Source organism: Mixophyes fleayi, chromosome 1 (genome assembly GCF_038048845.1).
Source record: "Mixophyes fleayi isolate aMixFle1 chromosome 1, aMixFle1.hap1, whole genome shotgun sequence".
Taxonomy (NCBI): Eukaryota; Metazoa; Chordata; class Amphibia; order Anura; family Limnodynastidae; genus Mixophyes; species Mixophyes fleayi.
This window is the reverse complement of record NC_134402.1, coordinates 397,878,414-397,901,533: the sequence shown is the minus strand read 5'-3', so window position 1 is coordinate 397,901,533 and position 23,120 is coordinate 397,878,414. Positions and strand designations below refer to the sequence as shown.

The 23,120-nt window shown below is 40.0% G+C and overlaps 1 protein-coding gene and 1 long non-coding RNA gene across 2 annotated transcripts in view; both read right to left on the bottom strand.

Moving 5' to 3' along the window:
- Positions 1 to 23,120, bottom strand: part of LOC142098504 (uncharacterized) — a 1,185,945-nt gene that overhangs the window by 1,007,040 nt on the left and 155,785 nt on the right. The gene's annotated exons all lie outside the window — the stretch shown is intronic.
- LNPEP (leucyl and cystinyl aminopeptidase) overlaps positions 15,079 to 23,120 on the bottom strand; it is a 73,568-nt gene continuing 65,526 nt past the window's right edge. The window contains exons 15-18 of the mRNA XM_075181303.1: positions 21,351 to 21,512; positions 18,771 to 18,911; positions 17,978 to 18,059; positions 15,079 to 17,291 (exon numbers count right to left, since the gene is read on the bottom strand). Of these exons, the coding sequence (XP_075037404.1) occupies positions 17,160 to 17,291; positions 17,978 to 18,059; positions 18,771 to 18,911; positions 21,351 to 21,512 (517 nt within the window). The 3' untranslated portion in view covers positions 15,079 to 17,159. The remainder of the gene's footprint in view (positions 17,292 to 17,977; positions 18,060 to 18,770; positions 18,912 to 21,350; positions 21,513 to 23,120) is intronic.

The window sequence follows — 23,120 nt, the reverse complement described above, 5'->3', positions numbered from 1 at the left end:
TTACATTTGGCGCTTAGGGCTTAGAACTAAGAGCTTTTTTTCCAGAAAAGTCAGTTGGATTGTTATTTTCGCATTATTTGTATCGAGCTTGGCATTCAAACTTTAACTCAGCTAAGAGTTACAGTGATAATTCAGGCGTTCCCATATGCAAGGATAATCTGTTGTGGAAATATTAGCCAAAGAAAACAAAAAGGAATATTGAAATTCATGTGGTAGCCATTAGCAATGTTTCGCCAAGTGTTATAGATATAAATTAATTCCAAACCATTTTGTTTTACATGAGGAAATCAGAGAAGGCTCTGGACCTAAGACAGAAGTGTTGGGATTGGAGGAAACGTGTCCAGTTCAGTTTCAGCATTGTGTTTGAAATTAAGTCTGTGTTTCTGTCACTGGCACCATCAAGTATACTGTGAAGATGTGACATTTATGTGTTCTCAACAAAATCAATGTCAAGTGTAAAGAATATTGTTCGTGCTCTATAGGACAAATCAGACTTAAAGGTTGACTTTAACTGATGCAGTAAATGAGTGACATTTCCCAAGATTGTAGCTGCTATTTGAACTATGCCTCATAAGGTTTACATTAGCCATGTTGAACAATCCTGTGAAAAATAAAGGGTTGCCTTTAAAGGGCAACTTTTCTTTTGTAAAATATAATTGTAGCTACATTTTAAAAGTTCTGTTGCCTGGTCACTTGGAAATGAAATAAAATCCTTACTTTTTTCCCCTTTTAAAGCGGTTTTCTAGTACAACTGTCATGAAAGCATCGTGGAAGCAGCGGATTTGTGGGCTGAACCAATATTTCTGAGAATACCCAGCTTCTACTGAATTGATTGGTGACATTCTCAGAAACATTGGTTTAGCCCACACATGGCTGTGTGAATGCATTGTGCATAGTTTAAGGTTTTCTTTTTCTTGTTTTGAACACATACAGATACCTATTACCATACAGTATGTCAATAGAACACAGCACATGTTCTCCTCAGTAGGGAGATCTCACAAAAACAATTTCAAATAAGGGGATGCCCTTGTGTCCTCCCCATAACATCTGTATTATGTAAGGCAGCTACCCTTCCCTTCCCTACCCTACCCTACTTCTACCCTTTTCTGTTTCAATTTAAATTAAAGTGAAGTGGTACATGCCTGTCAAAAAAGTCATCACACTGACCCTTGTGAGTAAGAGTGGAGGAAGTTGGGCTAAGAGAAAGGACAGGTATAGTCAGATCTGTGGAAAATAAGATGGAGCTATTATTATTATTATCTTTTATTTATGAGGCACCACAAAGGGTCCTCAGCGCAATACATAGAGGTTGGGCTAATAGTACAGGGTAACAATACATAGCATACAATACACGGCATACAAGATAGTACAAACCAAAGTGCAGTAAGAGCAAAGTGCAAAAAATATAGACTAAGTGGAAAATGTATAAATAGGTACAAATTTAGCAGAGAGAAGTGCACAGGGCAAAGAGGTAAAAGGGAATTCCAATGTACAGATAGGAAGGGAAGGAGAGAGGTGGGGGAGTGAATAAAGGGATGCGCCTGTGCCCTGTGCCCTGTGCCCAGTAGAGTGGACAATATTTACAGGATCAGGGCAGAGGTGGAGAAGAGGAAGCAAGGGAGAGGAGGAATGGTGGGGGCAGGAGTCAAGTGATGAAATGGAGATAAGAGGTGTAGGGCTAAGGGCAAAGGAACAAGGAACAAGAGGAGAAGGACATGAGGAAAGAGGTCCCTGCTCAAGGTAGCGTACAATCTAAAGGTGATGGGGAGACTGACAGGAGGCACAGAGTGGGAAGATGGGGTGAGGGACAAGAACACTGGGGGGAGAGGGGAAAGGAGAAAGAAAGACGTGTGGGGTATAGAAAGGTTAGTTAGAGAGAGAGAAAAGGGTTGAAGAAGGGCAGGGTTAGGCAGAGGAAGGGTAAGCTAACCTGAACAGGTGCGATTTAAGGGGGCATTTGAAGTCTGACAGACTAGGTGAAGGCCTGATAGAACAGGGGAGAACGTTCCAGAGAAGGGAAAGTTTTGAATGCCGGAAATGAGAGGTGGTGACCAGATGGAAGGTAAGGCAACTGTCGTTGGATGACCGTAGTGGGCAAGAAGGAGTATGAGTGGAGATGAGGATGTAGAGATATGGAGCAGTGGAATTAGAGAGGTCTTTATAAGTGAGGGTGAGGTGTTTGAAGAGGATTCTGAAGCATAGGGGGAGTCAGTGAAGGATTTGTTAAAGAGGGGAGGTAGATGAAGACCGGCGGGAGATAAGTCGGGCTGCAGCTTTAAGTATGGATTTAAGAGGAGTGAGACAGGTGGGGGGGGGCAATGAGGAGGAGGTTGTAGTAATCAAGGCGGGAGATGACCAGAGAGTGGATGAGAGTTTTGGTGGCCTCGGAGGAGAGGAAGGGTCTGATCCAGGCTATGTTGTGGAGAGGAAGCGGCAGGATTGGGCAAGAGATTGAATGTGAGGGGTAAAGGAGAGGGAGGAGTCAAGGGTGACCCCCAGGCATCGAACTTGTGGAGCGGAGGAGATGTTGGTAGAACCAATAGTGATGGAGAGGTTGGGAGGGGAGGAGTCTCTAGAGGAGGGAAGATGATAAGTTTGGATTTGGCCATATTAAGTTTGAAGAAATGTTGGGACATCCACGAAGAAATGGCAGAGAGGCAGCAAGAAACACAGTCACCTTCACTTCACAAGCCTACATACTATAATTCTATAATGCAGAATACAGAAAAGACACAAAGGTACCATTTGCAGTCTAAATTGCATGCATTTGAATAAGACATGGTTCACCCAAGTATTCAGTTTCATTAGGTATTCAGTTCATTACTAATAAATACATTTTATTAAAGGTCCACTCAAAAGTTAAAAAGTACCAAATCCTAATAAAGTAAAGGCGGCGGGGGAGAAAATGGGGACAAAGTTCAGGCCACTATATTTTTAAATTCAGTGATATATGCCCTGAACGTTACATACTATAGAAGAAAAAGTTTTAATATATGTTTATTTTTCTATCCAAAGGTACCAGAAAAGTAAGATAAAAAAATAATTTGCAAATCATCTTATAAACTGGGAAATATGAATCAAAAAAAAATTGTGTGACACTCACTTTATAGTAAGCAAGTTTATTGTAAAAATTAACATGAAGTATTATTCAGATAATCCAGTGTGATACAAAGGCTAGATGCACCACTAGTTATCCTGAGAATTTCAATAGTAACTAAGGTGAACGTACGGCATTTCAGTATATTCCAGACTACAAGCACAAGGTCTACTGCATGAGAATATAAAACAGAACTGATGTATCAGCACATTAAGTAGAATGTTACTGTCTGAATGTTACACTGCATAGTGTAACCATGCTTCTTTTGTGTATTTGAATAGAAGGCCACTAGTTAATTGGTATACATTTCCTCACATAATAACAGTCCACATTCTCTCAAAAGTACTTTTTCATTGAGTAGATTCTGTCTCCATCTTCCAAAGAATGCTGTTATTCTAAAATTAGTTTTAGATATATCACATAGAAAACAATATGTCACATTCTCAGGGCCATTTTTAACTAAAGGTCAATATACTCAAGACTTAGTAGGCCTAATGGTTTACACTGCGGAGAAAGAAAAATAACTGTTTATACATTCCATCTCAAATAATAAATCGAAACTGCAAAGTAATGTACTGTGTTGATGGTGCCTATTTAATCATTTAGCTCAATAATATAGTTAATAAATTATTATAGGAAACTTAACTTAAATCAGCAGTAGATCACATCAGTAAAAAAAAATAGTTTAATTAGTTTTTTCTTAACATTTGTTATATATGGTAAATGGTGATGAGATGTTTTGCTCCTTCAAGCCACTGGCGCCACTCTTCCAATGCCCATTTAATGGCTAGTAGCTCTCGATTGCCTACGTCATAATGCTCTTCAGCGGAAGAAAACTTTTGAGATAAGTAGGCACAAGGATGAAGGCTATGATTTTTTGGGTCCTTTTGTGACAGCACGGCTCCTACTCCTACCTCTGAGGCATCCACTTCAACAATAAATGGAAGGTCTAAGTTAGGATGTCTCAATACAGGGGCAGACACAAAAGTCTGTTTCAAAGCTTTAAAGGCAGACACTGCGGCAGGTGGCCAGATTTTTGGATCAGCACCCTTGCGAGTCAGAGCAGTGATGGGAGCAACGAGAATGGAAAAGGAACTGATGAATTTCATATAATAGTTTGCAAATCCTAGGAATCTCTGGATGGCTTTAAGATTCGAGGGCAGTACCCAGTCTAGGATTGCTTGTACTTTTGTTGGATCCATAGCAAAACCTTCTGGGGAGATCACATATCCCAGGAAAGTGACTTTAGTAACTTCGAACTCACATTTCTCTAACTTGGCGTATAGATGTTGATGACGGAGTTTTGTAAGAACTTGCCGAACATGAACTCGATGCTGTTTTAATGAATGGGAGAAAATTAATATGTCATCCAAATAGACCACTACAAAGGAGCCCAAGAACTCACGAAGAACGATATTGATCAAATCTTGAAAGACAGCGGGAGCATTGCTGAGGCCGAAGGGCATTACGAGATATTCATAATGGCCTGTCTGAGTATTAAAGGCCGTTTTCCATTTGTCGCCACTCCGGAATCATATCAGATTATAAGCTCCAAGTAGATCAATTTTAGAGTAAATTTTTGCTCCTTTAAGTTGGTCAAAGATGACTGAGATACCATCCCCCGCCCCCCCCTGCCTTCCCTCCCACTTCTCTTCTATCTCTTGCTTTGCTTTCTTTTTCTTTTCTTCTTTTGGCGGCCTGCCACACCGCCTCCTAATCTATCTTGCCCACTTTTCTCTGACTCGCCTCTCTTTTCTGTCTCTTCTTTCTTCTATTCTTATAGTTAAAACTTGGTCAATATCAAGACTCTTTTTATTATGATATACAATGATTGTATTAGTCCCTGAACATGCATAACCTGATTGTAAAAGATTTTGTCTTGGACTGATGCTCATTATTGACCTTCTCAAAAATAAAACTTTAAAAAAAAAAAAAAAAAAGATGACTGAGATAAGTGGCAAGGGATACTTGTTTTTGATGGTTATGTTATTTAACCCTCTGTAATCAATACAGGGCCTTAACCCACCATCCTTCTTGGCCACAAAGAAGAATCCTGCTCCAGCGGGCGACTTGGAAGGTCTGATGAAACCTTTTCGTAAATTTTCTTCTACATATGACTCCATGGCTTGGGTCTCTGGAAGAGATAATGCCTACAGTCTTCCCTTCGGTAATCTAGAACCCGGGATGATGTCAATTGCACAATCGTACTCCTGGTGAGGGGGAAGAGTGTCAGCTTCTTTTTTAGAAAAAACGTCCCGGAACTCACGGTACGGGGGAGGCAGAAACTCAGAACTAGTATGGGTAATCCTAATTGGCAGGGACAAGCAAGAAGAAGAGCATTTAGGACCCCATTGAATTATCTCACCCCTAATCCAATCAATATGAGGATTATGCAGAGCTAGCCAGGGATGACCCAAGATCAAAGGCACTGAAGGGCAATGAATTAAGTACAATGAGATTATTTCAGAGTGAAGAGCGCCAATCTTCAACTGCAGAGGAGGAGAACGATGATGAATTTCTCCGTGGTTGAGACGATTCCCATCCAATCCGCACACGGAAATTATGGAATCTAGGGGAACAGCTGAGAACCCCAAGGAATGAACAAAGGTTAAATCTAAAAAATTCCCAGCGGCTCAACTGTCCACGAATGCTGGAACTGAAATGACTTGATCACCATATGTGAGTTGGGCAGGTATTTGTAAAGAATTTGTTGGATAGATGGCTTGCAGGCCTAAGTGTACCCCCTCCATGTTCACTTGGCCAGATCTTTTCCCGGTCTAACGGGACAAGTACTAAGCAAATGGCCTTTTTCTCCACAGTATAAGCAGAGACCCAAGGTATGCCTTCGGGTACGTTCCTCAGATGACAGTCGATACGCTCCCAGTTGCATAGGTTACACCTGATCCACGGGGGCGACTTGAGGAGGCACAGGAGAACAAGATGAAGAGTCTTCCTTCTCAGCTTTCCTTTCTTTATATCTCGTGTCAATCCGAATAGCTAATTTCATGAGTTCCTCAAGGGATTCCGCAGTGGGATACTGGACTAGGGAGTCTTTAATTTGATCAGAGAGACCCAAGCGGAATTGACTGCGAAGAGCTGGGTCATTCCATGCACAGTCTGAGGACCACCGCCTGAAGTTGGAACAGTACTCTTCAGCGGAACGTCGTCCTTGCTTTAATGATCGAAGCTGTGCCTCAGCAGAAGCCACTCGGTCCGGGTCATCATAAATTAACCCAAGCGCTTCGAAAAAGGCATCTACGGACTGCAACTGAGGACAATTGGGCTCCAGGCTAAACGCCCATGATTGAGGATCCCCCTGAAGAAGAGAAATAATTATCCCCAATCTTTGCTGGGGAGAGCCAGACGACAGTGGTCTCAACTTAAAGTAAAGTTTACAACTTTCACAGAAGTTACGGAAGTGCGATCTCCTGTAAACCGGTCTGGAAGATGCATCTTGGGTTCCACAACAGAAGGCTGAGCAGCTTGTGAGACTCTGGACGCCTGTTCCTGGGCAGCCTGTCGCTGGGACAACTCCTGGACCATTTGAGACAGGGTCTGGATCTGTCCCGCCAATACTTGAGCCGGACTTGGTTCCATAGAACTGGTGTCAGACAATTCACTCACTTCAAAAGAATTTTTGAGCCGGTTATAATGTTAGGAACCCCAACAGCCAGTACCGCAAAACCCGGAGTCTACTCTGAAGTCTGGTCTTCGCTGGAGCCCCTAGTGGTGGGGACAGACTTGGCCGCAGACAACAAAGGGTCGTGAATTGCGTGCTGACTGGGGAGAACCCAGAAAAGCGAAGTGAGGTCCAGGCAAAGGTCGAATAGGTCACAGGCAGGCCGGCAGCATCAGAATCCAGGCAAAAGATCGGTGGTCACTAGCAAACAATCGTGGTCAATTTCCAGGCAAAAGGGTCAAAAGGTCACAGGCAAACAATCGTAATCAAAATTCCAGGAAACAGGTCGGCAACAGAAATCAGGATCAGCAGCTATACAGAGAACAAGCAGGTAGTGTGCTAAGGAGCAGGGACTATAACCGGCAGGGAGGGCTTGCCCCTTCCTGCCTTAAATACTAGTGTGGACCAATAGGAAACCCTCCCTGGGAGGACAGGAGAACAGGGCCCAGCTGGGCAATAATTACTAGATTCTTTTGCGCACGCGCCTGGCTGACCTAGATGCCGGGACGCGGCGCTACAGCCAAAGAGCGTCTCGACCGTTGCCTTGGCAACGGCCGGGACATAGCGGAAGTGACGTCCCGGTCGTCATGACGATGGCCGGGACGAGAGTGCACCAGAGGAAGCGAGTCGCGGCGGTGCCTGAAGCCGCCGCGGCTCGTTACAGGTAATTGAATATTAGACAAATGTATAGTCATGCAGTCTTTGCTAATAGGCAGTTCAAATACAGATCAATTCTTCTATTTCACAGATGATTTTGATAAAACACGCTCCCTTATTTATCTTTCCTCCAATTTAACACAAATGCAGAATACAAATTACACCCAGCTGCTCCCTCTCTTCTTCTTAGGTATAAGCATACAGTCACCTTAATAAAAGCTGGCTCCTCAACACACAGTTATAGGCTTTCCCACAGATAGCAGATAATGCTAAATAGTTTGGTGTCATTTTTCTCAGCTTTAAACTTAGTTTGTCCCATAACTATCTGTCCCTACGCTTCACCCTTGTTATTATATCACAGTCCTGCAAAAGAGTTTTATACAATATTTTTCATGTCACCCAAACCTGTTCCCAACCTGACTAATAACACAATACTCAGTCCAAGCAAATCAATAATAAGGTAAACATGTGTTACTTATGCCCACTGTTCTCCAGTATCTGCATCCAAGATGGCTCCTCTTTGTTTAGGTGTCCTGTAAGCTCTCTCACAGCCTTTTCCACTATGCCTTTGCGTCTTTCCCTTCCTGGGGTCTCACTTTCACTCAGGCCTCCATTCATTTCTCCAGTTGTCTTGTTACAGAGGACTCCCTCAGGATGTCTGTCTCCTTGATTCACCTCAAAATTCCAACTGCTGTTTGTAACTGCTCACTCACAAGCTGCTCCTTGCCACTGCATGCTGGGAGACGTAGTTCTCTGCCTGCAGCAGAGGCATACAAAGTGCATGTTAAGCCCGCTCAAGTTGCTGGTGCCACATTATACACAAATACCATTGGATTTATTCTGCTACTCAATTGTAGATTTGTAAATGTACGCTAAAATAGCCTCCTACTGAAGAGACTTAATAGTCCACAGAATCTATCTAAACTTTTCCTTTCCTTAAAGCAGCTGTCAGCGGATCTTGTATTCCTGCAGGAAACCCCTTTCATGGGGAAAAAACATCCAGAATAGCAGTCAAGCAGGTATAGCACTGTTTTTCACGCAAGCAATCCTATATCGAAGAAAAGAGGGATAGCTATCTGGCTGGCCAACTGATTGAACTTTGAGCCTGATGAAGTTATAGCAGATAAAACTGGCAGGTATCTAATGATCCCGGGTACATTAAATAATATCCCCATTACACTTGTAAATGTTTATGCCCCAAATCAGGATCAGGCTTCCTTTTATTCTTTGCTTAATCAAAAATTATCTCAATATAGAAAGGGGGAAGTGATCCTGACTGGGGACTTTAACACATTCTTAATAACAAATTGGATAGGTTATTCCTTAGCGTCCTAGAAGCAGACCTCCATGACTCTTGAAGCTTTGCTTAAAAATCATCCTCTATATGACTCATGGAGAATTAGGGACCTGTTAGCCAAGGACTTTACTATTTATTTCTGAGTTCAGGTCCTGTACATTAAAATAGACATGATATCCCTGGGTCAATCTGTTAGCTCTAACATTCTACATGCCCATATATATCCTTTTACTTGGACTGATCATGCTTCCGTAGCTGTGGAGATCAGTGGCATCTCATGGTGACTTAATGAATTTTTTTTGTAAGATCCCAATATTAAACTTCAGATCATCCATCTTTTACAAGGATTTTTTTCACTTAATCAAGACACGCTATGACTCTCTGGGACACTCATAAAGCGGTTATTAGAGGCCATTTAAACCAACTGGTCTCCCGTCACAAAAAAGAGTGCAATAAGAAAATGAATGACCTAACCATTCACGTTCAAAAACTTGAACGGTTATACAATTCCACTCACTCTCAATAAATCATTTCCCGCTTGGAGACGGTTAGAGGCGAGTTGAATGTCTGATTGTCATCACGTGCCAAGCGAGCTCTGAGATGATTGAACCAAAAATTTTATGCCAAAGGGGATAAGGCTGATACATTATTGGCCCACAAACTACACAAACTTAACAAAGGCCCTCATCTTTGTAGTAGCTCTTACCCAAAATTTCTCAATAATAATGATATTAAATTATTCTCTAAAATCCTATCCATTTGATTGAACAATCACTGATACGCATTGACCAAGTCAGATTTGTACCTAGTAGACAAGCTGAGGACAATACTTAGAGGACTATTGAGCTTGTTTAATGACCTAATAAGCTAAGAAACCCCTCCTTGCTCTTGTCCCAAGATTCGGAAGAAGATGTTGACCAGATTCTCTTGCTCTTTATATTTGTCACTTTAGGCAGATTTGGGATTGGAGGAGAGCTTTAAAGATGCATCAAGGCACTTTATACTAACTCATTGGCCAGATGACAATGACAATCTATCAGAGCTTCAGATTCTTAATGGCACCAGACAGTGCTGTCCTCTTTCCACGGTGGTTTTCGCTTTATTTACTGAATAACTTGCAGATTACATCATGCGCAATCCAAATATTGGGGGTGTGGAGGTGGAAGGGGAGTCTTATATTATCTCTGCTGATTATATATTGCTCATCCTGACTGCCCCACATATCTTCCTTCCAAATATATTTACAGTCCTCAATAACCTACTCGAATATCTTGGGATATAATATAAACTAATCTAAATCATAATCTCTCTTTACATATGCATGACACTGATCTTAATCTTCTAATGCACAATTATAATTTTAATGGGAGAGCTAAAAAAATAAAATATTTGGGAATATATATTACAACCTCTTACTCTTCACTATACAAGGAGAACTTTCCCCCTCCTTTTTCTTTCATTCAACAGTACCTGCATGCATGGTAGAGATACGCTATCATTTGATTTGGTCGTATCACTGCTGTAAAAATGAATGTCCTCCCCCGATTTCTTTACGTGCTCCAGACTACCCAGTTCTGGTTCCCCCGGAAACCATTGAACAACCTCAACGCTCTACGCTCTATTAATAAATTAATTTGGTCTAATGAGCCTCCTAAATTGAAATTTTCCACCCTTATAATCTCTCTTCACGAAGTGGGTAGGAGACTCCACATAATACTCTGCAACCCATCTGCCCCGATTAATGGATTGGTTTACCGCCCCATCCTTCTAGACTGCTATTGCTGGTGTAATTTCCTTAACTTCTATTTTTACATCCCCTACACCAATGCTAACTCTTAATGATCCCATTAATTTTTCTAGATCTATCTGGATGTACATTGTTCAGAAATTCAAGATGTCTACCATACCCTCCCTACTTACTTTGGTTTGGGATAATCCACATTTTTAACCAGGCTCTCCCCTGTAGCCATCCTTGAGCAAAACTTTCCAATGGTCCAAGACTGCTTTATTGTTTATTTGATGGATTGTGATGGAAGTATTTGGATTCTCTGTCAGAGAAATATGGCCTGCCCCAAACTTATATTTTTGCATATTCGCAGTTATACACCTATTTACAGTCTATGCCTACTGCTTCCGGGCCTAACCTCTTTCGAGAGACTATGTTATTATAACTTCTGTATGTTCTCCATTATCTACTCTTTACTTAGATCTGCCACTGCAGAATCCTTGTTGGGACAGGAGCTAGAAAACGAAGGAGAGTTTGGCCCCTCAACGGATGATGAAATGTGAAGTACAGTCATGGCCAAAAGTTTTGAGAATGACCCAAATATTGGTTTTCACAAAGTTTGCTGTTTCAGTGTTTTTAGACCTTGCTGAAGTAAAATTACAAACATTTCCTAAGTGTCAAAGGCTTTTATTGACAATTACATGAAGTTTATGCAAAGAGCCAATATTTGCAGAGCTGACCCTTCTTTTTGAAGACCTCTGCAATTCGCCCTGGCATGCTGTCAATCAAATTCTGGTCCACATACTGACTGATGGCCGCCCATTTTAGCCTAATCAATGCTTGGAGTTTGTCAGAATTTGTGGCGGGGGGTTTTATCCACCCGCATCTTGAGAATTGACCACACGCTCTCAACGAGATTAAGGTGTGGGGAGTTTCTTGGCCATGGATACAAAATTTTGACGTTTTGATCCCCAAGCGAGTTAGTTATCACTTTTGCTTTACGTTGCAAAAGTGATAACCAACTGGCTGATAACTAACTCCATCATGCTGAAAAAGGCATTGTTTGTCACCAAACTGTTCTTGGATGGTTGTGAGAAGTTGCTCTTGGAGGATGTTTTGGTACCTTTCTTTATTCATGGCTGTGTTCTTAGGCAAAATTGCGATTGAGCCCACTCACGAGAGGAAACAATGGGCGGCCATCAGTCAGTATGTGGCCCAGAAGTTGACGGACAGCATGCCAGGGCGAATTGCAGAGGTCTTCAAAAAGTGGCCTTCAGATGCTCCATACTTAAATTTTGGAAAGACCCTTCCCTACCTCCTCTCCAGCATGTGCAAAACAAAGTTTTGCTTCTATGGAGATACTCACTTATTAACTGCAGAGCAAAGCAGACTAATGCACACTCATCTGAGAACCTTGGTACACATCTGCCTCCCCTTCCGCTGTCACCCCATTACTACCAACCTCTGTCCATTAGTTTGACCCCTCACATTACAATGATATTTGCAAAGACTGTCAATATTTTACTGACTATTATTTGCTATCCAAATCATTCTCCATAGCAATACACCAAGATTGTTTTGTAGCTCTATTTGTGTTTTTTCTTTAGTACATACCCTGCAATGAGCTCTGCTCCCATAACCCCTCCCATCCTCCTATAGGACTTAAAATGTTAAATCAAAGGACATGCTGATAATGTTCTGTTCTTTGTATCAATTTTATTCATTTGTGTATCACTGTTGCATCGTTGAATATTTTATTTTCCTGCTTATTTTATTCTATGTACAAACTATCATTTCCCTAAGCCTTCAGTGTTAATTTCTCTGGATCCACCTCTGCTCGGCTTTCTTAATCAGTAAGAGTCCCACAAGGCTCAGTCCTCTCCTGATCTCTCGCCATCTGTGTTGTCCTGAGTTACTGTGTCTGCCATTTCAATTTGGCTGTACTCTCGCCAACTCAAACGCTTAAAAACATAATTAAAAATATTCCCACCCACCAACAGAAGTTACATCATCTCCCGCATACACTATTGCAATTCCCTCCTTATTGGTCTTCCCCTAAACAGACTCAAGTGCAGCGGCCAGACTCATTTTTCTTGCAAATCGTTCTTCCTCTGCTGAGATATTCTGTCAATCTCCATGTTGGTTGCCCATCTTTTACAAAAGACAATATAAAGTTCTTCTAGTAGCATAAAAGGCCATCAACAAAACTGCACCAACAAACATCTCCTCACTCGTCTCAAAATATCTCCCAACTCAACACCTCCGTTCCGCACAAGATCTGCGTGTCTCATCCATTCTCACGGCATCCTCCCATTCCCGTTTACAGGACTTTGTGGAATTCCTTCCCTCGCACAATACGACTTTCCTCTGGTCTACAACTCTTCAAGCTTTCTTTGATAATCCACCTCTTCAGGCAAGCGTTTAATATTCCTCAACCATCCTCTTACCCTCACTAGGTTACTTACTACCAGCTTTACACAATTCACACAAGACAACAGCCCTCTGGCCCCAGACCAACATTGCTGTGTGACTGGATCTTAGCATACAAATCACTTTACCTTTGCAAACTGGCTGGATCAATATGCAGGAACTTCATGTATCCGACTCCCATTGACCTATAGATTGTAAGCTTGCAAGCAGGGCCCCCTCTTACCTCTGTCGGTTTACCCAGTATTGTTTATTACTGTGTTTGTCCCCAATTGTAAAGTGCTATGGAATTTTGCTGGTGCTGTATAAATAAATGTTGATGATATTTCATGCTCAGCATTTTTTTTTTTAACATTTTGTGCTATTACTAGAATGTCATAAATCAGGAACGAGTGTACAAGGTAATTTCCAAAGTGTGTGTATATGTATGTATATAACACTTTTTTTTTTTTTAAAGGATAAGCACTGACAAATTTCTTTTTGTTTTGTATACATATATGGGCATTTATATGGCCACGCAGCTGGTGCCACATACAATATGGGATATACCGAGCGCGGGCTTATTTTTCTCTGGTTTTGTTTCAAAATATTTCTTTTTTGTCATACCAGCTGTCCATCAAGCCTATTTAAGGCACATTTGGGTGTGGCTCACAAGCCAGCCTTTGCTAGATGTAAACCCCTATACCTGGGAGGTGAGTGCATCTGATTTTAACTGCATTTTAATAGTGTTTAAAGCATATAGGCCAGTGTAGGACCTGCATATAATGAGGTACACTTAACGTGGGATGCAGGCTTAAGTCTTTTGATCAAAATATGAACCAATACCTCATGTTTCAAAATATGAACTAATACCTCATGTTTTCATTTTGCTAGACACACACAGATATGCAGTTTAAAGGATAAGCGCTGACACATTTCTCTTTGTGTATATATATATATATATATATATATATATATATATTAAATATAGAGACGGTGCGCACAAAAGTTAAAAGTTCAGTATTTGGTAGTGTAAATTCTTAATCGTTGTATAAGTCCACGATACTTTGAACACCAGCAGACCGTACTCTGCGCGTCATTCCCTTCAAACACCCGATCTCCACGGGGAAACAGCAACACACCTATAACATCAAAAAGACAGGGGCGCTTCCATGGTGTAAAATCCAAGTAAAATGTTTATTCCCAAAACATAAAAATTACACGTACCAGAACTGAGAAGTTTTCAGGCATAAATCAGTATTAAAGCATCCAAGTGGGGATATCAATTCAGTGTGATCCTCACAGCCTGTGAGGATCACACTGAATTGATATCCCCACTTGGATGCTTTAATACTGATTTATGCCTGAAAACTTCTCAGTTCTGGTACGTGTAATTTTTATGTTTTGGGAATAAACATTTTACTTGGATTTTACACCATGGAAGCGCCCCTGTCTTTTTGATGTTATAGATATATATATATATATATATATTTATTTATATATTTACATGCTTCACTGCAAATATAATATGCAGCTCGCTTTCCCACCACTGAATTATTAGTGTCCCCAATTAATTTATATACATTTTTGGCTATATGTTCCTTAAACCATGGTCCCATGACGACTACAGACTAATCATATAAAGGACCCGGGAATGCCCACAAAGGCTATATAGTACAGGTAGAAGAGTTTCTATCGAGCTCTATGGGTTAGGCATTAATGGACTCCCTCTCCGTGAGTGCAGGGTAGAATGTTATCAACTTGCTACATTGTGGCGAGGTAAGATAGCAGGGAGTATTCATAGACTTCATTAAATAATGTAAATCTCGTATTTTGCGTTAAAATTGCTCTGCGTATGCCTAGAACTGGACCATACGCCAGGATATCAAATTCATTTTCGAGGGCAAAAGACCCCTACGACAGCCTATGATTTCAGGGGCAGAATAGGTGTATGCACTCAGACAATGTACAGTAAGGGCGTGCCAAGCTCTAGCACACGCAGCGTCAGATTCAAGTGTTCGGCTTCTCAAAAGTTACGTGGTTTTCAGTCATATCACTTGCACCAGTTACAGGTCAGTTGTAAGTGTTGATTGCTAGTGATTCTAGCAATAGACACTGCATTCTCATTATTAAATGCATTCTCATTATTAACTAAAGGCAACTCTTTCAGCTTACTCCATCAGCAGTTAGTGTAGACACAAATAGTACTCAGACACTGGTGTTTTAACAGTTTATTTTCAACTTTTCATCAATATTTTAAACAAAACATGGAAGCAGTATTAGAAAATCACTTGTCAGAAAGCAGATGTTTGTGCGGTACCAAGAGGTAAAGACATCTGCTCCTGAAAGGGGGTACAAAAAAAATCATGATCATATTAAATGGATCATAAAAATGATTTTATATTATAATCTATACATGTTTCTGTGCAAGCATTATACACCGTATGCATAAAAATTATGTAGCAATATTATTTTCAAGACTAAGCTGTTTTTTTTTTTCTGAGAAAGAACAGACCCTATAAAAGATTTTTTTTTTATAATAAAGGAGTTCAAAGAGTTAAACCTAAACAGATATTTTTTAGCTTTCAAATAACGAATAATTACTCCCCTTTTCAAAAAGTGGTTTTAAAAATTAACACCACCCCCCTTACCAGAGTGGTGGGAGTCCTTAACCTGGGGGTCCCTTCCTCTGTGCTGGGCAGCACCTCTGATGAAATTGGGCCTCCACAAAAGCTGGGCATGATGGTTACAGCCGGACATGATATTATAACTGCTTCCTGATGTGTCATTTTGCCTGCCAATGTATTTCCATTTCCAAGTCCTAGCAGCAATGGGCATTGCAGCAGCACTTGGAAATGTAGCTACGTTGGCGTGGATGAAGAGGTGGAATGATTCAGCAGGACGCAAGCTCGGCAGTCATTTTTAATATTGTTTTCTAGAAAATGTTATTTACCCCAACTCAAACTTACTATAAATAGAGGCTTAAATTCCCTCTAATATGTGTTCTGAAAGTATGTTTTATTAATGGGGAGACGGCAGACTGCACTGAAGCAGAAATCAGCATTCCCAAAGTAGACCAAACACCATTATGGACTATCGGGGTGGGATGTCAAATAGAATTTGAAAAAACACCACACATTAAACTCCATTTTTAAAGTGGATATTGAAAATGTAAAATATCAGACTAAACTAGCCATGTATTATGCAGGTTACTAGGTGTTAATTCACAAATTTATCAGGTAAAAAGTCTGACTGTGAAGCTGGAGCAGCCCCGGGCTTAGCACTGTATATAACTGTTTATAGAGAATATCTGGTCAAGTAATACCACATCTCAAACATGGGCTATTGCAATGAGAGGAAAAGCTGCTATATTGCCACTTTTAAGGACTTCTACTAAACATGATAAATGAATGAGATACATCTCCATTATATCATCCATCACAGGGCATTTTTTCAAAGCGATATCTTACAAATGGTCGGGGCTTGTTTATTCAGAAGAAACAAGCAGACAGGTCAGGAGAGTACAATAACTGTATCTTACCTGTAAGAAAACACTTATAGACGAAAGCCTGGTATAAAACTATAGAACTACTATGTGAATTTGACACTCTCTGCTGAATTACATTTTCTTTTATTAGGATCTGGAAAGATACAGTTCTGAATGACCACTCCAAGAAATAGAAATAAAAAAAAAAAAAAGATTGACCAACATCAATTTAACCTATATACAGTCTTGCCGTGTACATTGTTCACAAGCTTTACGGCTAAATGCAAAACCTGAGGGAGAAAAAAAGGCAGCTAGGCGCTTTTAACGTAATATTAATGTTTTTCAAACAAAAGGTTTGTCCAGTGTTAACATGTAACAAGTGATAACAGAACTGACCATACTACAGGCAACAAATGCCGCTCTCCATAGTCAATATGGCTGTATTCAGTATTTACACATTTTAGAAATCTACATTCCCACAGAGTGAGGTGATGCTGCAAACTGCATATAATCTCCGTAACAGCTTTTAACAGGCAATTTAAACACAGTGGTATTTTGAATTGCTTTAACATTGTAGCCATGCTTGGCACAGTGCCGATCTGGTTAGCAATATTGTGATAATCACAACTTCATAATAAATACAGTCTCTCTCCACACGAACAGTCATTTGCACTAAAAGGATTTTCTTTTGTATTACCCTGAGCTAAGAACCCTCCAGGAGTCCACACAGCATTGCAGAATGCTCATTACCAATGTGCTTTAACGATAGTTGAAACGTATTTCATCAGACACAGATTGGCCAGGTGTCCACTACAACCACTTCTTAATGCTGTCGAGGTTCTGGCCAATCCACCGGATGTTCAACTTGATGGTTTCAATGGCCTGTTTGACACACCACATTTCTCTGCTCGTCCCCTTTGTTGAATTGAAGAATGTGATCACCTGAAATTGCAAAACAATATGAGAAACTATATAAAGCGTAAACGCCTCCTTTAGAAATGCCTCCTGGCGAAGCCAAGAAATAGTGTGTGTTCAGAAACTGTTCTGGGCTTTACGCTCTAAGTTGATCTCTCCTGCAAGTGAATCTTGAATTACAATAGTGAGTTGGCAGATTGTCCTGCCTAGTAAGCGTGCCCATACACTGTGTAACCAAATCCCCATGGATGCTGTCCTGCTCAGGAACCTGTCCTCAATTGACGTTTGTATATTCTAATCATGCGACAAAATTCTAATAATGTTATAATGTGTGTAGCGATTGTTTATTCTTACTGTATTTCAGAAGACGCAATGTGTGAGCCATCATTTAATTATTACATTTTTTTAATCATATGTAAAGCCACATTCTAAAACATAAAACAAACTGTTGCATCTATGGACAGCGTAATAGAAAGAGTTTTTCCTACAACTATTGTGCTCTCGCTATACAATGGCATCAAGACTCCCAACCGTCTGTACTTTCCTCCCTATTCCCTAGTTTAGTCTGTTAGAGGAAAGAGAATGTGATAATATGAGCAGCAAGCACTAGTTAGTCACATCAGGTCAGCAGCCATACAGACACTGCACAAACCAGAGGCTAATGGCCAACTTCATACTGGAATGTCCAAAAATACAACAAATGAATAACTAACCTCACTTAAATAAATTTCTGAAGCAAGCTGTGAAGTTGTCTGAGTAACAATTCTCTGTATAGGGAACGATCCTGGTGGAAATCTGAAAAGAGAATGTCATATTTATTTATATTGATCTGTCTCGGTTTTACAGATCCACTAATGATATCTTGCAGGGATGACAACATGATACTTTGTCTGCATACAGTACAGTTCCATTATATGACTGACACAGAGGTCATTATTTATTCAAAGCAGTAATGGCCTTTTAACGTGGAGCCATCAGCTACACACAGCGGAGGCAGCTATTTTATGACCTGAAACAAATATTCAAGACAATGCAACCATCAACTTACTAATGACCTCATTAAGGCATGAGGCATTTCCAACCTCATGCCTCGGTGATGTTACTAGTATGAAAGAGAATTGATAGCTAGAATGTTGGTTCAGTCCATGAAGTGGACAGTGTGAGAGCAGACCACAGGTCCACTTAAATGTACACCCCTTACCTTTTATCATTCGCTTGCATGTTGCCATTCTTGTCCCACTTTGTTCACTAGAAACGTTAATTTTCCTTTTAAGTGGACAGAAAGTCCATAATAACCATAGCAATGCAGTTGATTCAGCACATCTCCGTTGTACCACCAGCCTCACATACAGCCACACAATATATTCATTCCATTACACCGTAACCTCTTTTTATTACCAGCCTTGTTGTAACACCGGTATCGGCCTGTGTATTTTTTATGTTCAAACAAGGGAGCACAGTGTTAGCTTTGTTATGATTTACAAAAGATTCCTTATGAGCACTTACTTCTGTGTGATTTCATCCCAGTTATGCGTTACAAAGTCCCAAGCCAGCAGATACCCGGGGACGTTCTTACTAATAAAATGTATAAGGATGGCAAAATCCTGTGACCTTATAATATCTCCATGAAGACTTGCTCTCATCAACCTGGTGGACAGAACAAATCAATTTAGTGGTAACACATGAAGAATTTATTTTAATTCGTATGGTTAAGATTATTTATGGTAGAGTAAACGGAGCTCCAATACATTACTCCTTAAACTAGGAGGCAGGCATGTCGTGTCATTTTAGGGGACACCTGTAGGCCATATATGATAACATGCAGAGGCTGAGTAAGGTTAAGTACTCTGAGTATGAAGGTAAAAGAAATGGGACCTGACATTAAGTGATATACACACATCTATAAGGAAAGCAGCTTCATATATGTATTACAAGTATAGTTAGAGACCAAATCTTTTATTTTAAATATTTTCATGGGTGCAGAGCATGAAACTGGTCTGAGGTACCCAGAGCATTCTGCAATGTGCAGACTCCGGTCTCTACCTGGCTTATCGGGGAGAAGGAGTGGATGGGTCAGTGGCTGTGGGGGCAGGGGCCTAATTAAGTTTTTGGGTTTTAAATACACAATGATTGCAGTTATGGTTCGTTACTCAGCTCTGTACAATTATCAAATTATTTTTAAATCCTCTTTCAAACATGAGACTATTTTCAAATTGACAGATGCCTCATGTTGTAATATATGTGGTTATTAAGGTTGTGATGTCATCTGTTCATACATAAAAAAAAGAGCACTATAAACTACTCGCTCCTCTTTCATATTTTTTTTTAATCTGAAAGCACTGTGCTGCTGAGTACATTTTCTTTACTGATAAAACAGAGTGTGGAACAGAGTAACAGAAATATGGCAGCATGTAGCAAGCGGTAGGCAGGAAGTAACTAGTGATTGATTTTCTGACTGACAGAGCTGTTCTGACATGCTGCAACATATTAAACCAATTTTTCAGGTTGCTTTACACTTTAGTTTAAAGATTAAACCACAAATACCTTACTTGCAAAATATTTTTTGTAACTGTTGAAGAGATACCTGGGTATAGTTACACTGCAAGAGAACTGTATTTCTGTAGCGTAATTACCTTCCATGAATTTTCACCTACTTTTACTCTTTTCTGTACCTATACTGTCTAGATGTTTGACAACAACTTATAATAAGTTATTTTTTTCAAATAAATGTTATATTTCTATAGGTGAGCACATATTCATCAGAACAGCTATTTTGCGTGCTCTGTTGAGCTGAAAGTGAATCTCATCAACACACATAATAGAATAGTACCATCCCATAGACAAATTAGGGAAAATATTGAAGGACTCTTGCTTGACCAAAGCAATACATTTTGAATCTAGAAGCTTGTCTTAGATCTGCAACGTCTAATGTTTTAATTCGCATATAGAGGCAGACAAAATACACATTACATTAAAACCTTTCTTATTTTGAAAGCCATGTACCATTGTAACTGTGCTGAGAAAAATAAAATATTTCCTTTCTTTTGCCTCAAAAATACAATTTGAAATTTAACTCTAGTACAAGGAAATAATCGCACACATTTTACAACTGAACTTCCAATTTTTATGATAACCAAACAATGCAGCTTATGAACAATTGCTGCATTTAATGACTTTTCTTGCTAAGTGAAGAAGACTTGATGGAACATGACATCATTAATATCTTACAAATTGCACCACATCTGGACTCGATTCTGTTTAACAGGGGACATATTTACATGACAGAAAACACAATGAAGTCTACTTGATACTTTACTGGCAGAGAAGAAAATGTAATGTGCTCTCAGTGCCTGGAAAATATATATAGAATATATCCCAGAAATGCTAGTATAGAAAATTACCTGTACTTATTCTAAACATGCATAGATTACAGATTGATTTGTGCATTTGAACCAGTTAAAATTATATAGATATTTTGTTCTGCCACATTTTCTACAGTATTTTTATTTGAAGGAATGTAGACGTATGGTATGGTCCGTCTCCGGATGAGTAAACACAGTCACATTTTCTCCTCCAAACCTATTCAGACACATGCCACAGTCATTTTTTATAAATTCTAGGTCACTACAGCAGTCAATCCAGTCTGAAAAGAACAGACAGAAAGACTGGTCTAGTCCGCACAATAAGTGTGTATTAGCAGGAAATAAAGATACTAAACAAGAGTTACTATGCAACAGCAAACACATGGTTTTCTTACGAAAAACAGGTATCTACATTAGGTTTTGAGGATTTATTTTAAATAAAAAAAAAAAAAAAAAAAAAGATACAAATGTCTAAAATATAGAAAAAAGGAAAATGGAACAAATGAGAAAAAAAAAAAAAGCCATCCATTCTCATATTTTACTATAAACAACAATTTAAGTATTATCAAATACATTCAATTATACATTGATTAGTACTAACTACTCAGATTCCACACCAGAAGATGCCAGTCCACTGTCCACAGATCAGAGCCCTGTTGAGACGCTAGTAGCACCACTGCATACCACGGTACAGTTTTTAATGCCCAATTACTGACATACATACCATTGTAATTTTCTGCCGCTATCAGTGCTTGCAAGACCTTCCAGCATTTTGATCTTTTCTGCTTCAAACAATGATGTTGTGTACTTGCTTAGGAGATATTCCCATCCTTCCTCTGTTTGGCCACCAACTTTAAATACAGTTTTCATGACAGCTGTTGGGAGACTAAGTAGACATAACATGTACTTGAGCCCATGGTAGGCAAGATGATCAACCACTGATTAGAAACCTTAATAACAATGTAGACTGTGTTGTATTCATGGCATTAAGAATGGAAATATGGGTATAAATCAGCCAGTTCTGTCTGGCAATTCTCATGCTTCCTATCTACAGCAGAAACTTTGTGCTCCGTGAAACAGTTATCTGATCGTAGAGAAGCAGGGCAGACACTGGAATAGTCAGTGCCCCGATATTCCGAACGTGTCGTTCCCCTATAGCTCTGTGCCTGTTCCGATACCTGTTCTAATTAGAGCAGTGACTCAGAACAGAAAGGGGAATGTCATCCGCGCCGGAAAAAAAAAATTGTTTCGCGTAGGCTGGCTGGCAGGGTGTCCCGTTAAGCATGGCTTCCTCCAGCTGCAGTTCCTGGGCTTACTGCATCCCGCTGGCCCTGCAGAGCATGCTACGTTCTTTAATACCAGTGACCGACCCCCCTCTACGGCTTTCAGTATGTCAATAACTTACAAGCATGCCAGACTATCAAAACAGAAATGACAAAGGACACACATTACTAACACATTCACATTTCAGGCTTTTGCTGTGTGATGCAGAACACCTCACCACAGGTGCTGGAGTTAGAATACTAAAGTCATTCCATTAGTGTCCACAATGCACTCAGGTGTGGCTCTAACTAGAATAACCACCACCCCAGCGCCTATCCCCAACCCCATGCAAATGTTGTCAAAGAATGCCACAAACACATTACACGGCTTATTCCTCTATTGCTTTACAGAAATACATAATGAAAACAAAGAAAATATAAAAAAATCATAATACAATAGTAATAAAAATATTCAACTGCTTTTCAAAAGCTACTGTATTACTTGTGTATTGTAAGGAGTAACACAGAAGCACACCTAAATGCCATCACCTAGCCCCCACGGCCACGCCAGCATCACTTCCACCCATGGGTCTAAGCTCTTCTGGTGGAACAGTGCTGAATCCACTAAACTTTATACATGCAGAAAATAGCAGCATACTCAGGAATCTGGCCTAACGGAATAGTCCTTTTTGTTTTCAAGAAAGTGCAGAAGTAATAGAATATTACAGGATCACATTCCCTTCGTCAGATATACTTGTTTACTGTGCTGTGCTCATTTTAGAACAACTTTAGTCCCTAGTATATCAAAATGGTATTAAGCATAAAGCAGGAGGCTACCCCACAAATATATAGGTCTAATCAAATGTTCCACCACAATACATAATATGATAACGTCAATTATATGAATATGGGATGTCAAAAGCCTTGTGTGTATTGTTAACTTGTATCCACTTATGCCTGGGGATGTGGTATTGGCACAGGATAATGGTTCTTTCCACAGTTAAGAACACTTTATTAAAATATTCTTTATTACAGCTCTCCCGTGAAGGCTTGATGAAAATTCATACACTAAGTTGGGGTAAGAAAAGTGGCATTGGTCTTACAAGTCAGGAGGTACTTTACCTACAGCTCTGTTTGTGTTCCCTGCTCTAACACTGCATAGCATGCTGGGGTCAGTGGTTACAGTAATCAGACTGTAAGCTCTTCAGGACATGGATATCATGAAGGTGCAG